The sequence below is a fragment of the Schistocerca piceifrons genome, chromosome 3, assembly GCF_021461385.2.
Source record: "Schistocerca piceifrons isolate TAMUIC-IGC-003096 chromosome 3, iqSchPice1.1, whole genome shotgun sequence".
Lineage (NCBI taxonomy): Eukaryota > Metazoa > Arthropoda > Insecta > Orthoptera > Acrididae > Schistocerca > Schistocerca piceifrons.
The window spans coordinates 733,340,854-733,357,444 of record NC_060140.1 but is presented as its reverse complement, the minus strand read 5'-3'; the positions used below and the strand labels follow the sequence as shown (position 1 = coordinate 733,357,444).

The 16,591-nt window shown below is 43.0% G+C and overlaps 1 protein-coding gene across 1 annotated transcript in view; it reads right to left on the bottom strand.

Annotated features, from left to right (window-relative positions):
- LOC124789012 (UDP-glycosyltransferase UGT5-like) overlaps nt 1-16,591 on the bottom strand; it is a 47,544-nt gene that overhangs the window by 17,828 nt on the left and 13,125 nt on the right. The window contains exons 3-5 of the mRNA XM_047256299.1: nt 14,661-15,120; nt 1,671-1,893; nt 1,359-1,578 (exon numbers count right to left, since the gene is read on the bottom strand). Of these exons, the coding sequence (XP_047112255.1) occupies nt 1,359-1,578; nt 1,671-1,893; nt 14,661-15,120 (903 nt within the window). The remainder of the gene's footprint in view (nt 1-1,358; nt 1,579-1,670; nt 1,894-14,660; nt 15,121-16,591) is intronic.

Genomic DNA, 16,591 nt, shown 5'->3' with positions numbered 1-16,591 from the left:
AACGTACGAAAGAACTTGTCCCTGCCATAGCAGGTGTAGCGCAGGTCTTTGGAGGAGCGAAGTGTTCCTGATGATTGGAGAAAAGCCCAAGTCATAAAACTGTAGTCACATATCTCTGACGATGGTCGATTGTAGATTTTTGGAAATGTTCTGTTCTCTCGTATTATAACCTTTCTGGAGGCCGAAACTCTCCTCTATAGGAACAAACATGTGTTCCGCAAAAAACGATCTTGTGAAATCCAGCTTGCTCTGTTCGCTCACGGGATCCAGAAAGCAGTAGATACAGGCACCCAGGTAGATATCGTGTTCCGGAAGGCATTCGACACATTCCCACACTGCTGCCTAGTGAACAAAATACGAACCTGCAGAATATCAGACCAAATGTGTGGTTCGACTGAAGAGTTCCAAGCAAAGGGAACACAGCAAGTCATTCTCAATGGACAGAAGTCTTCAGATCTAAAAGTGATTTCGAGTCCGCCCCAGGGCATTGTTGTAGATAACGTCGCAAGTTCCGTGAGGTTATTCGCAGAGTGTACTGTTGTATACAGGAAAGTCGCGGCGGTAGAAAACTGTAGCGGAATGCAAGGAAGACCTGTAGAGGATCGACGCTTGGTGCTGGGAGTGGCAACTGACCCTCAACATAAACAAACGTCCGCCAACAAAGGGAACTAGCTTACGAAACGCTGGTTCCATCAATACTCGTATACCGCTTGTTAGTATGCGATCAGTACCAGATAGAACCGAAATAGGAAATAGAGAATATCAAAGAAAAGAGACAGGCTGATTTAATAAGCGCAGTAGCGTCACAGAGACGATCGACCAACTCTAGTGGCAGACGCTGGAAGAGAGTCGTTCTGCGTCATGGAGTCGTTTATTGCTAAAGTTCCGAGAGCGTACATTACTAGAAGAGTCAATAAATATATTGCTTCCTCCTGAGCATATCTCGCGAAAAGACCATGAAAATAAAATTAAGGAGATTCTAGTGTACACGGAGTGTTGTCGGTAATCGCTCTTCATGCGAACTATTCGTGACGGAACAGGAAAGAGAAGAACATAAAGTACCCTCTGCCACACTTACGAAGTTAGATGGGGATGTAGGTGTAGACGATTGTTATTAATATTCTATTAAAAAGTGCAACAATTTTCACTGACTAACAACCTCTTCAACTGTCTTATGGCTCACACGAAATTAGAATAGCCGTGTGCCTTTGCAGTTCTAGCAATATGAAAGTCTTGAGGCTAACTTCTCCTGTATTTTGCTATAGTAAAAACGATATGTGAGTAATCTTGTCATTAGAAATATAAACAATGTTTCCCATACTCCAGCTACTGGAGAACTAAAAAACCAGTTCCCTCACCTCTTGTCTTCCAGAACTGTCTGTATGGCTTCCATCACACTGTCTTTCGTGACGTCTTCTAAATCCAGCCTTCGTCCAACGCCTAAACCGACCATCTTTTCGACATTGTAAACCTGGTCTCCTAGGAAAGGAATCCCAATGACGGGCACAGAGAAATAAGCTGCCTCGTTCCAACTCTGTAGTCCTCCCTGAGTGATGAAGAGGCGTACGTTCGGATGGGCTGTAACAGCACAATGACGTCACTTATCCGTAGTAGTCACTATGCTAGGCAGCCCTGCAGGCCGTTAGAGTGGAGGGCGTCCGCACACTCACCCAGCACGTCCTGCTGCGGCAGCCACTTGGCGGTCATCACGTTGCTCGGTTGACCGGGCAGGCGATCAGCTTCCCATTTCCAGAGCACGCGCTGCGGGATTCCAGCGAATGCGTCCAGGAAGGCGCGGACTGTCTCTGGAGGCATGGCGGTGCTCCGCACATTGGAGCCTAGGCTGAAGTAAACCACGCCGTCCCTCGCGCCGTCCAGGAAATCTCCCACATCCTGATACACAGGTATGCTTCATGTCTGCCTCTAATATTTAAAAGTCGTAAAGCTACACTACATAGGGAATACATCTCTAGCAAACCACTGTTGTTTATTTCAGTTGCACTTGCCATTTAATTAATATAGTAAATGATACTAATGCAATACCATCAACTCTTCACAGATGCGTTATCCTTAACGTATTGAACAGTGAAAGAGCAGTATCTTCCATGTCATCAGAATCATAATAACTTACACTAATTACACCCACAGTTTGTCCTAACAACATTGCTGCTGCAATAACAAGTATGAGCGATGATCTACTTCGAGGATTGGTACGGACCCACACTCTGATTTTTAAGTTACACACGAACGTACATGAACGATTTAGCAGAAAGTTACAGGAACACTATAAGATTTTTTGTTAATGGACCTGTTATGTTCAGTATTATTTCGTCGTTGGATAATTGCTAAAAATTTCAGAGAGATTTGATCAAAAACACCGCTTTATGATACGAATGTCAGCTCTTTTCAAATGAAGATGAATGGAATACACCTTCAAGGTCTTTTTCTCTAACAGAGAGAAAGAACCCGAAGGTATCTGATTAGAAGATTAATGATGACCATCTTGAGAACATCACATAGTAATACATCTCTAGGGTTAATACTAACAAGCGATGTGAATTGAGGCGATCGAGGCATATCACTGTTAAAGAAGGTGAACTAAGAATTTAGATTTGTTGAAAGGGTCCTGAGAAATTGCAATTTATCCGCAAACACATACAGGCCGCTCGTGCTGTTTCACTATATGGAGTCCTCAGCAAGTAGGCATGTCAACAGATATGGAACCATTTCAGAGACGTGCTGCTAAAAAGTCGATATAGCGGATATGAAACTGAATCAGAAATGCTAGGGGTACTTAAACGGGAAACATTGGGAAAAAGGCGACGTAGCTCTCTCGTTGGCTACATTTAGAGAATCTGTAGTCGAAGTAGTCTCTGCGACCATTGTTCTGTCAGTATCGTACTTTTTATGTAGGGATCATGAAAGGAAGAGGAAAGGAAATCGATACTATTGGCACGACATACTCTCTCCCAAGGATTGTGCAATGGTTCACGGAGTACATATGCAGATGGGGGAGACTTGTACGCCATCTGTTGATGTTTTATAGAAAACTTTAGACTGTGCTTCCCTCTACAGCATATGCACATAATTGTAACTGACATGCTAGAATAAATGTGTGAGCAGCGTTTACTTTGTTGAATTGATTTACATAATAGTCAGAAGAAAAGATTTGGCGCCGAAACCAGGTAAGCATATGAGCAGATTAAGTTCTGTTACACGTTCAAGAGGTTTCGACGTCGACGGAGATTTTGAGCGATTTAAATCTCGAAATATTATAACGTCATGTCTCGTTCAGCTCATACAAGTAAGTCGCAGCATTTGTTGGACCGCACTTATTGATTAATTACACTCCTGGAAATTGAAATAAGAACACCGTGAATTCATTGTCTCAGGAAGGGGAAACTTTATTGACACATTCCTGGGGTCAGATACATCACATGATCACACTGACAGAACCACAGGCACATAGACACAGGCAACAGAGCATGCACAATGTCGGCAATAGTACAGTGTATATCCACCTTTCGCAGCAATGCAGGCTGCTATTCTCCCATGGAGACGATCGTAGAGATGCTGGATGTAGTCCTGTGGAATGGCTTGCCATGCCATTTCCACCTGGCGCCTCAGTTGGACCAGCGTTCGTGCTGGACGTGCAGACCGCGTGAGACGACGCTTCATCCAGTCCCAAACATGCTCAGTGGGGGACAGATCCGGAGATCTTGCTGGCCAGGGTAGTTGACTTACACCTTCTAGAGCACGTTGGGTGGCACGGGATACATGCGGACGTGCATTGTCCTGTTGGAACAGCAAGTTCCCTTACCGGTCTAGGAATGGTAGAACGATGGGTTCGATGACGGTTTGGATGTACCGTGCACTATTCAGTGTCCCCTCGACGATCACCAGTGGTGTACGGCCAGTGTAGGAGATCGCTCCCCACACCATGATGCCGGGTGTTGGCCCTGTGTGCCTCGGTCGTATGCAGTCCTGATTGTGGCGCTCACCTGCACGGCGCCAAACACGCATACGACCATCATTGGCACCAAGGCAGAAGCGACTCTCATCGCTGAAGACGACACGTCTCCATTCGTCCCTCCATTCACGCCTGTCGCGACACCACTGGAGGCGGGCTGCACGATGTTGGGGCGTGAGCGGAAGACGGCCTAACGGTGTGCGGGACCGTAGCCCAGCTTCATGGAGACAGTTGCGAATGGTCCTCGCCGATACCCCAGGAGCAACAGTGTCCCTAATTTGCTGGGAAGTGGCGGTGCGGTCCCCTACGGCACTGCGTAGGATCCTACGGTCTTGGCGTGCATCCGTGCGTCGCTGCGGTCCGGTCCCAGGTCGACGGGCACGTGCACCTTCCGCCGACCACTGGCGACAACATCGATGTACTGTGGAGACCTCACGCCCCACGTGTTGAGCAATTCGGCGGTACGTCCACCCGGCCTCCCGCATGCCCACTATACGCCCTTGCTCAAAGTCCGTCAACTGCACATACGGTTCACGTCCACGCTGTCGCGGCATGCTACCAGTGTTAAAGACTGCGATGGAGCTCCGTATGCCACAGCAAACTGGCTGACACTGAAGGCGGTGGTGCACAAATGCTGCGCAGCTAGCGCCATTCGACGGCCAACACCGCGGTTCCTGGTGTGTCCGCTGTGCCGTGCGTGTGATCATTGCTTGTACAGCCCTCTCGCAGTGTCCGGAGCAAGTATGGTGGGTCTGACACACCGGTGTCAATGTGTTCTTTTTTCCATTTCCAGGAGTGTATTTTTGTGATTGGTCTTACTTCGCGCATGCTTGTTGGTAGCAGAGTAATCTTGTGCAGTCTGCTAAAACATTAGTATGCTGTAGCGCCATCTGTTAGGAAACAGCGAACATCCCAAAGGGTTGCTAACGGTGAATACTGTACAACACCGCCATCCCGTTACAGGACTGTAGTACAGATCCAACCTCCCGGCAATAAGCAAAAACATCCGCCATGACCGAGGCAACACCTACGATTCTGTCCAATCTGCGACACAAGCAGAAAACTCTGCTGTCTAAAACGACGCGTTTTGTTTGACAGATAAACATGTTCCTTGTTTCCATGCTAGAAAAGGAAGCTGGATAATGTCAAGGACGCATGCAAGAAATCTTAGATGAGCTGACCACACACAATGTTTCAATACAGGACCTGCTGCATGACAGGAAACACGGGGCCGATACAGAAGCTTGCGAAGACAACACCGACAAATACAAACGAGCTATCTTCAAGGTAAAAGAACTTGTACGAGGAGCACTTCCAGGAAGTAAATACAGCTGATGCGCATTTGGCAGCCTCAGCAGCTCATGCCTACATGGATATCAGGTTGCCCAATATCAAACTGTGTTCTTTCTCAGGGGACATAGAAGCATGACCTCGATTCTGGGAGCAGTTCGTATCTTCCATAAAGGAAAATCTGATGGTGTAGGTGGTGAATAAGCATATAATCCAGCGTAGATATTTAAATGGGAAACCCTAATATTTCGTCGATGGGTTTGCTGTTACAGCTGATATATATATATATATATATATATATATATTCAGACGATGCAAATTTTGAAAACTAAATACTGCGATAAGAATAGAATTACCCGAAGCCACCTTCATTCTCTGAGAATCTCATAGTTCAAGGGCTCTCAATACCACCCACACTGTGGGCCATAAGCGGACCAAGTATTAAGAGTGAATGTGGATTCTTATTGGAGAGTGCTCGTCCCAAAAAATTTACATACATTCCCAGAGGAGATCTGCAGAAAGTAATTTATCCATGGATGAAGGCAAAAGATCCAAGATGGAAATCGGACACAACACAGAGTTTCTAAACGAAGAGTTGGGGTAACCATCACCACACACAAAACACTTGGAGATACCTCTCCACGAGAGAAATATAAACCTATAGCATCTGATTTTCGAGTGAAAGTTAAAACGAAAAGTGGAATGAAGAAGAAATAACAAAATTCAGGCCGTTTGTGTGTCTACTGCGAAGAAAGGGAGCACTGGGGGCAAGATTTCCGAATGGTTGCAAACTTACAGGGGCTGGAACAGATACCCTGGAGAAAATGAACCGCTGCTTCTTATGCCTCAAATGTGGCCACAAAAGAGTCAAGTGCTTTAAACGAGGAAAGGCATCCTGTGCAAAACGTAACGGTGAGCACCGTATTTCCATCTAATCACCACCTCACGACAGTGAACAAGGCTCAAACGACTAACTCCAATTTCACACACTTGCAAACAACTCATGTCAGTGTCAGAGGGCCCACCGCTAGGAGTATGCCGACACTTGCCATCCTACACACAGGGAGTCAGTCAAGATTTATCCATCATTCCTTGATCGACTCTCTGCTGAAACACAACTCTGGAGATAATAACATTTGAGTCATCCTGCACTTCATTCCTTTCAAAGAAGAAGATCCGTTTTGGTACGATGGTGTACCGCACGATGGAACATATGATTAATGGCATATGGCTGGCAGATCCGAGAAGAGACACCGAAGATCTGCCTATTGTAGCCCTAACTGGAGCTCATCATTATTCCAAATTGGTGACCTTGGAACACTCAAAGTGTCATCTTCATTGGTTCTTCTTCCAGCAATCTTTGTATTTGTTCTTCGTGATGCAGACCTGGTACTGCGGTTAACAAGTTAACCATTAACTTCATTCAGGGTAGCTTCAATGAGCCTGACGAGTCAGTAGACGGCTTCTGGGACTTGGGGACAACTGGAATAACAGACCAGCAAAAGTGAGCGTTGGCAACCAAGCACCACCCAGCCTTGCAAGCGTTCTGAGAGTCATATCACATGAGAGATGGCTGCAGATTTGTATGGCTGCCTCGGAAGAAGGAAACACTTTTCTCCAGCAATCACACTGCTGTAGAAACATATCTTCGTTCCTTACAAAACAAGCTCCAAGGGAGTGAAGAAGTGAAGGTCGTTTATCTTTAGGCCACGCCAGATTACGTTACAAGGGATCAGTACAAGCTGCACATGAGGCCTATTTCGTTGTAAACATATTTTACTTGCCACATCGCGTATGAAGAAATGTCACAATGAAGGCGTCGGATACAGGATAGTGTTCGATGCTTCATCACATGAACCACACTTTCTGTCCTTGAATGATGGCCATGAAACAGGACCAGATTTACTGTCAGACAAACTCGCAACCTTTTTACGACTCCGCAAACTCCCGAAACGACTAGTTTGAGATGTGAACCTCTCTTTCTTACAACTGCCATTCACAAAGAGGAGAGAGAGATCACTAGGTTCTTTTGATATCATATTGAACAAACTGATAATGGAGCCTACACCGCCATGGATTATATACAATACTGGCCATTAAAATTGCTACACCAAGAAGAAATGCAGATGATAAACGAGTATTCATTGGACAAATATATTATACTAGAACTGAGATGTGATTACATTTTCACGCAATTTGAGTACATAGATTCTGAGAAATCAGTACCCAGAACAACCGCATCTGGCCGTAATAACGGCCTTGATACGCCTGGGCATTGAGTCAAACAGAGCTTGGATGGCATGTACAGGTACAGCTGCCCATGCAGCTTCAACGTGATACCATAGTTCATCAACAGTAGTGACTGGCGTATTGTGACAAGCCAGTTGCTCGGCCACCATTGACCAGACGTTTTCAATTGGTGAGAGATCTGGAGAATGTGCTGGCCAGGGCAGGAATCGAACATTTTCTGTATCCAGAAAGGCTCATACAGGACTTGTAACATGCGGTCGTGCATTATCCTGCTGAAATGTAGGGTTTCGTAGGGATCGAATGAAGGGTAGAGCCACGGGTCGTAACACATCTGAAATGTAGCGTCCATCGTTTGCCGTCAATGCGAACAAGTGGTGACCGAGACGTGTAACCAATGGGACCCCATACGATCACGCAGAGTGATACGCCACTATGCTGATGACGAATACACGCTTCCAATGTGCGTTCACCGCGATGCCGCCAAACACGGCAGCGACCATCATGATGCTGTAAACAGAACCTGTATTCATCCGATAAAAGGACGTTTTGTCATTCGTGCACCCACGTTCGTCGTCGAATACACCATCGCAGGCGCTCCTGTCTGTGATGCAGCGTCAAGGGTAACCGCAGCCATGGTCTCCGAGCTGATAGTCCATGCTGCTGCAGACGTCGTCGAACTGTTCGTGCACATGGTTGTTGTCTTGCAAACGTCCCCATCTGTTGACTCAGGGATCGAGACGGTTGCACGATCCGTTACAGCCATGCGGATAAGATGCCTGTCATCTCGACAGCTAGTGATACGAGGCCGTTGGGATCCAGCACGGCGTTCCGTATTACCGTCCTGAACCCACCGATTCCATATTCTGCTAACAGTCGTTGGATCTCGACCAATGCAAGCAGCAATGTCGCGATACGATAAACCGCAATCGCGATAGTCTACAATCCGAACTTTATCAAAGTCGGAAACGTGATGGTACGCATTTCTCCTCCTTACACGAGGCATCACAACAACGTTTCACCAGGCAACGCCGGTCAACTGCTGTTTGTGTATGAGAAATCGGTTGGACACTTTCCTTATGTCAGCACGTTGTGGGTGTCGCCACCAGCGCCAACCTTGCGTGACTGCTCTGAAAAGCTAATCATTTGCATATCACAGCATCTTCTTCCTGTGAGTTAAATTTCGCGTCTGTAGCACGTCATCTTCGTGGTGTAGCAATTTTAATGGCCAGTAGTGTCATAACATATTACTCGAAAGGCTTGCCACTAATATTTGCGCCAAGCACATTTCTTTTGTCAGAAATCATAACAGAGCTAGCAATACTAAATAGTGACAAACACCCGCAAGAGTCAGGACACATTGACAGTTCTTGTTCTTGGACGATTTTGTGCCTAATTGTAGAGACAGTGACGACTCTGCAATTGTTTCTCAAGAACTGACAAGACTCTTCTACAGACAAGCCTTCCTCTTTCCAAATGGGCGACTAAATCGAAATAACTGAAGGCAGTATGGCATGGCAAAGGCCTTGGAATTAAGACCTCAATGCAGATCGTGGGAATAATTTCAGTACTAATTACCAAAGGATAGCTGAAGGCCTCATTGACTAACTGGCAGCCAAGAGAAATGGTCTTTGACCAGTCGCTCAGTTACATGAGCCTCTTGCTCTGTCCACTCCTTTGGGATTGTCGCTAAACTAATTTCTAATACAGTACTTGTGCTGGGTGGTTTTGCATGGGAGGAAATTTTTCCCATGGATCTTGCTTGTTGTTTACACTCTTGGGTCTCAAAGTTTCATCATTTGTCGTCGTTGCACAATCGCAAATGGATGAGTACGTTTGCAGCAAGAGCAGGCTGTCACCAGTGAAGAAGGTAACCTTGCCTAGGTCGGAATTGCTTGCCACATTGGTCGGCTCCCGACACCTTCATTCCTTTTACCAGGCAACGGGGTTTGATGCCAACAGAGATACTTTGTGGAACGACTTGACAGTCACCTTGAAGTGAACACGAAGTGATCCAAACAGAAAATCTTCATTTGTAACCGCGTGACAGAAATATTTTCTTAAACTACAGCAAGTCAATGGAGACACTGTCCTGGAAGTCAAAATCCTGCACCTCACATCAGATAGGGGCCTGAAACAGATCTGCTATGGACGCTTGACATCTGGTGGTGTAGCCCACTATGACTTTCTGAAGACAAGCCGTTATGGCCCCAGGACATCCCAGCTACACGGAAATCAATGGCAGAAGCAAAAACACGAGCAACTGTCACTATCACCCTACACCCAATCCGACAATGAAAATTTAGTTCATACTGACAAATACTGCACATAACGGCCCTTGTATTTCGATTTGTTGACATAACAAAGAACAGGATTAGAAGTTCTAGCAGTTTGTGTGCTCTGTAGTTACAAAACGCCTGAATGTACTGGGCCAGAAGTGTTAAAAAGGAGCTAATCATTGCCGAACTATCTGCATTGTGTAAGAGAGAACAGTCAACAATAATATCAGAATTGTTCGATGCAATCCTTTCCTGTCCGATGGCATGATTTGGCCTGGTGGTAGAATACAATGTGCTGCATTGTTCAGTTAAGAGAAGAACCCAGTTCTTTTCGACAGACGTCAGCATTTCATGAATCATTTCATCAAACACATGCACATAACGATGCATCATCTCCGTGTACGCATTGCGCTAGTAGAACTGCGCGAAGAATTTAGGCCATTGCGAGGACGGTAAACTGTTCGGAAAGTTGTTTACCCTGCTAGATAACACACAGTCGCTGATATGAAGATATGAGGGCTCCACTACCACTGGACAGAGTTCAACTTACAAGATCGTTTACAATAACGGGGATTGATTTCACTTCACCATTATATGTTAAAATAGGACACCAAACCAAGAAAACCGACATGGTCCTATTGATGTGTAACACTACACGTACAATTAATACTGAAACAGTCACCTATATGTCCGCTGATAGATTTCTGATATTCTGATATCCTTGGGTGATCCAGCAATAACAAAACTATTCTACCTGGTGTTCAAAATGTTTCAGATTGATGAAATACCCTCAGAGTTCAAGATAATCTCACAATTTCATTCTCAAAGAAAGCATGTACTGACAGGTTGAATATTACCAAACTACCAGTAGTCATGGTTGCGAAACAGTAACACGAATTATTTACAAAAGACTGAAAAATACTGGTAGAAGCCGACCTTTGGGAAGATCAGTTTGGATTTCGGAAAAATATAGGCCCACATGTGGTAATACTGAAACTACATCTTATCTTAGGAGCTATAAACGTACGTTTGTCTTTCCTTCACTTATCTTAGAAGACAGGTTAAGGAATGGGAAGCCGACGTTTATAGCTTTTGGATTTGAAGAAAGCTTTTGACAGTGTCAATTGGGATGCACAATTTGGAACGTAGCAGAGTAAACTATGGGCAACAAAAACTTTTATAAAGAGTGAAGGGGAATAAAAGTGAAGCACTGGTGAGAAGGGAATGTATCGTGCTTCAAGCCTATCCCTGATGTTAATCAGTCTGTGCACTGAACAAGAAGTAAAGGAATCCAAAGAAAAATTTAGAGAAGGAATTGTAATTCAGAGAAAACAAATAAAATCTTCGAAGTTTGTCAGTGTCGTGGTATTCCTGTAAAGAGACATAAAAGGACTGCTAAGATTAGTTGAACGGAATGGACAGTGTCTCGAACGATATAAGACGAACGTTATCAAAAGCAGAAGAAGTAAAGAGATGTTGTAGAATTAAATCAGGTGGTGCAGGGATTAGATTAAGAAATAAGATACTAAAAACAGTGGATACGTTCCGCTATTTGGGCAGTAAAATAACTGATGACGGATGAAGTAGAGAAGATGTAAAATGTAAACTTCCACTGGTAAGAAAAGTGTTTCTGTTTCAGTTTTTTTTAACTTTGAATATGGAGTTAACTATTAGGAAGTTTTTCTGAAGGTATTGTCTGGAGTGTAGCCCTGTATGGGTGTGAAATGTGGTACATGAACACTCCAGGAAAGAAAAGAACTTTTGGAAACGTGGTGCTACAGAAGATTGTTGAAGATTAGATGGGTAGATCAAATAACGAATATCTGCTACTGCTAGGAAGCAGTCACAAGGTGAAGGGATATCCCCCAAAACTAAAACCAAGAACTGAAGAAGTAATTGTACTTCAGGATGATGTCAAAGCACGATAGTTGTGGAAGAGAGCAATGATAGAAGAGGTTTGGCGCCAGAGAGACGACAAAATAAGACGCACCATTTTCCGGCACCTGGGTGGCACGAGGATCGATTGATCCGTCCAGATGTTCTTCCCCTTAAGATATACCAGGGTGGGGAGGAAGTTGGTGAATAAAACACTTGTACACAACGTGTTATAGTTTTACAAAAACAGTACACTGTGTTGTCCTCTGCAGCGTGTGTGCATAATTGTAAATGAGTTTGTAATTGACGATGTGAATAAATGTGTTATCTGAGTTTACTGCACTGAATTGCTTTAAATGTTAGTGAGTAACAACAGCGCCTATAGAATTCATCACTCGTCCTCATTCCTCCTTTGTAGCACCAAAATCAGATCATGGAACGTTCTTATAAAACATTATTGCCATATCTGTCGATTTTGTAGATAAAACAAAAGGAAAGAAAACTGTAAAAAGATGAAAAACGAAAATTGTAAGATGTACGACCTGTTTTAAACATCAGGTAACAGGTCTATAATTCGGCAATAAATAAAAAAATAAAAAAATATCTGTCGATGGCAAACAGAACTGGCTTGACGGTGGGTAAGTATCCAGAGCGAGAAGAACAAAATAACACTTTTTCCGCTAAATCTTTGTCTTGACTATACACAGTTCAATAAAATTGAGGAAAAGCACCAATGCACAGAAAGCGGACACTATACAATGCGAGATAGCAATGAATGGTTGGGTAAGAAATGTGTTTAATACATAGGTTGACGTCAGACCTTCCTATGCTCAGTGAGGATTGATGGCTCTTCAGATAAGAGATATAATTTTCACATGCAATATTGTCTTCCTGGGTTGCTTAGTAACTAGTGTTCTAAACACTTCTCTTCGCAAATCAAATTCCACCGGCCGCTGTGGCCGAGCGGTTCTAGGCACTTCAGTCTCGAACCGCGCTGCTGCTACGGTCGCAGGCTCGAATCCTGCCTCGGGCATGGATGTGTGTGATGTCATTAGGTTAGTTAGGTTTAAGTAGTTCTATGTCTAGGGGACTAATGACGTAAGATGTTAAGTCCCATAGCGCTTAGAGCCATTTGAACCATTTGAAATCAAATTCCTTTCATCTGTCCATAACAGCCATATGAAATCCAATTCTTGGCTCTAACAATGTGCTACAGCTAGATGACTCTGAAACAGCACTAAGATGCTGCAAAAAGTCACTCGGTGTTCCAGAGAGCAATAAAGATTGTTTTTATCATCTCCATAGCTTGATATTTGGGATACCCAGTTGTCTTCCTTCTGTCTGACAGATACTGAGAATATGTGTTACACTGTCAACACTATCTATGTTCTCTTCCTCATAATCCAATTAAGTTATTTTCCATCTCATTTGCTGAAAGTACTCAATTATTTCTCGCTCTTCCTCAGCCAGCCAGCTTCTTCACATCTGATTCTCTCTGTACTTGCTTGTATGCAGCCTTTGTTAGTACGTCATCACTCCGACAGGAATAATATGTCATGAGCAAATGACTTAATGCAATGCTACTAAGACAGATGTTATTGTAACAATAATATTTATTTCTACATGCAGAAAAAGAGTATGAGCAGGATTCCCCATTATATCCACTGGAGTTTCTTAGACTAAAGATGCATTGGTCCTTGTATTGTGGACCGGAGTGACATTACACTGATAAACAAAATGTCGTCTCCAAACTCTTGTCATTGTATGGGAGTCATTTCGTTTCTCAAATCTTGTCAAAGATGCCTACTTTCATTTTAGCTTCAACCAAAACGTAATCACCCCAGTGGAAACAAAGTAAAAAATCCCCAGATTATCACAACACCCCTCCGATGAAATTCTCTATTGTTAAAACACATTAAGATAGCTGTAGTTCAAATGTGACAACAGTGCCGTTCACGTTATGTGACTCATCTTCTTCTAAGATCTTATCTCTCTGCTCCACAGACCACAGGCGACGATTTCTGCACCTATCTAAGTGCCGTGGCAGATTCTTTCGTTTATGTGACAATTCCTTGTTGGTGTTGGGATTTTTTCTGTTAGTTTTTTTCAGTGCTGTAATATTACATGTTTATTGGAAAATCTGAAAGAAAAGATAGAACAGTATCATTAAAGGGCGTGGGTCATACATTTATTCTCATATTTTTACGTTCTGAATAGCAATGATCTACGTTTTCATTTCCAGTCTTTATCACTTAGAAGTCTCTTTAATATTAGTGTATCATGACACACAAACATAATCGACAACGGTAAGTACTGGTTTTTCGTAAGTGTGAAACAGCCACGTGACGATGATGTCACGCATGCAACCATATGAAGACAGTATTTCGGCATTTCGTGGCCGCTAATGACAGTTTATAATAAAATAATTTAAATGCGTCATCAATAATTCGTAGATATCTCTTTTTTTCTATATGAAACCGGTTATCCTCAGTTTATCGTCCATTGATAAACTTCCTATACAACTGTATGGATTTTGGAGGACATTGCGTATGGCAAGTGTGCAAAATTAAAGCGGTGGGAAGCCATAAAAAGGAATGATGGACCTTGTCCAAACATTTATTAGATTGGTATCTGAACATTTGCAGAGTGTATGTATAGGGAGTAGATGTGAAGCCAGTCCCCCCTCCCCTGACTCACGAAAAAAATGAAATATTTGGCTATTATACGCGCTCACATTGACTGGTTCCTTTTGAGATCAAAGTGAAGTCATTAAAAAGTATGCATCAGACTTTAACACTGTAAGATTGTTATCATTGTAAGAAGAAGCAATTTTCGTAATTCTGAAGCAAATGGGAAGAAGTGAATAAATATTAAATATTTCCTCAAAAAACCTTTAAAATTTTCTGAGGACATGTTGTACGCCTTTGAACCTTTCCCAGCGTAAACAGCTAAATCCGAAAAGCAACAGCTCACAGTTTCTATATCACAACTGTAAATACCTTTGGCAGCAGCTTCCTCTCCTTCTGGATGTGGAGTCCAGTTAATTCGATGATATTAGGCGTGTTCGGCACAGGGTAGCTCACGCTGAAGTGATTGTTGACCAACATGAGGCTGAAATTGTGATCTATTTCCCTCAGGGTAGGTGGGTTCGGACCGGAATACTTCTTGAGTTCCTCTTCCTCTCTCGCATACAAAACTCTCTGTCCAATGTCCAGCGACCGCAGTAAGATGTAAGCGTTGTACAGTCTCTGCCAGAAGGTCATGTGGTCCGTGTATCCAAGATTGTAGTCAGGAATGTATGAAGGATTAAGTGGACTGCCGAAGGTCTTCCGAATAAGTGACGTAGGTCCAAGAGAAGTGTATCCAATTAACGGTGGAGATCCCAATTTGTGCGCTAAGCCATAATAGCAAGTGAAGCCGAATTTCTCTATAATGAACACATCATACTTCTGCTCCAATCTGAAATGCAAAAAATAATTTTCATGAGATCTTAACGGGACATGCTCATCGAAGAAATCAGTTTACAGATATTACATAAAAAGAAATAATTCCATGACGCACAGATAATAAAAAGAATCAACATCACCTCCACGCATGGTTAAAATAGACACAAATAAAATTTTAATGTTCCGATTAGCTAGAATCATCTGTAGTGTATTCATAAAACAATAATCTTCACTAGGAATATATATATATATATATGTATAATCAGTAGCCTAATTACAAACATGACGAAGTTCATTTTTTAAAACGAGGTTATGGTTGATCTTCCTTCAGAAGAAAACTGTTATAACAACCTAGTTACAACATGAGTTTTTATTAGTGTCTAATGTCATTGTTGGGATATAGGTAAGAACCGATGAAATTAACACTATTTCCAAGTTGTGGTCATAGATGAAAGAAGAGGTGCAGTCTCCTAAAAATGGTGGACATCAAGCAATTTCACGGAGCATTTTATGCTATATCAGCAAAACAGGGTCAGGATGCTTTCATAATGAAATACTGCTCATCAAATCGTTCAGTTAGACTCCGACCAAGTGGTGGAGATCGGGGTAAGAAAGGCTACACATTTGAATATTCCATTGAGAACATGGCAGCAAATAGAATACAGGTTCGCAGAAATACATTTTTAGGAGTTCTTGGCATTACAAAACATCAAGTTGAAGGCATTTTCAAACGTTTCAAGAAAGAAGGATGCCTTATACCCGTTGAAACTCATGGAGGTTATAGAAAGACGGCTGTTTACAGCACTAGAATTAGGTCTGTAGAAAATTTTATCAAACAGTTTAAAGGAAGTGAATCACATTACTGTAGGTCAAGAAGTTCTAAGTATAGCTAAAATGTGGGAAATGTACAAGAAATCGGTTTCTGATGATCTAAAAGTTACACAATCATTGTTCTGGAAAGGTTTTGTCACCAATTTTAATATCAATTTCAAAGCCCCATCCACAGATGTTTGTTCTGCTTGCCTGCAACTAACAGAGAAAATAAAGCATGATAATGATGCGCAAGTATAAAAAAACTACAGACAGGTTTGACATTGCACAAACTGCAAGCTAAAGGATTTTACAAACTTCTAAACGAGGAAACCCCTGGTTTGTACATCGTATCGTTCGACATGTTGAATAATCTACCCATACCAAAGCTGCCTGATCAAATTGCATACTATTCGAGACAGTTGTATTACTGTAATTTGACTGTTGTTTCTGGACAGTTACTGGGAAACTAGCGTTAAGTAAAGAGAATGTTGCGATATGCTCCCGGGGGAGAAAACGTCCGATGAAGTGGCTTCTGCAGTGTCTCATGAACTACGGAGTAAAGTAGATTCTGGTACTTTGAGTGGTGTCCGTCTTGTAGCGGATGGCTGCCCGGGACAAAATATGATCACTAAAGTTTTGCAATGTGTCTTTCCTGGTTATCCCGTACTCAG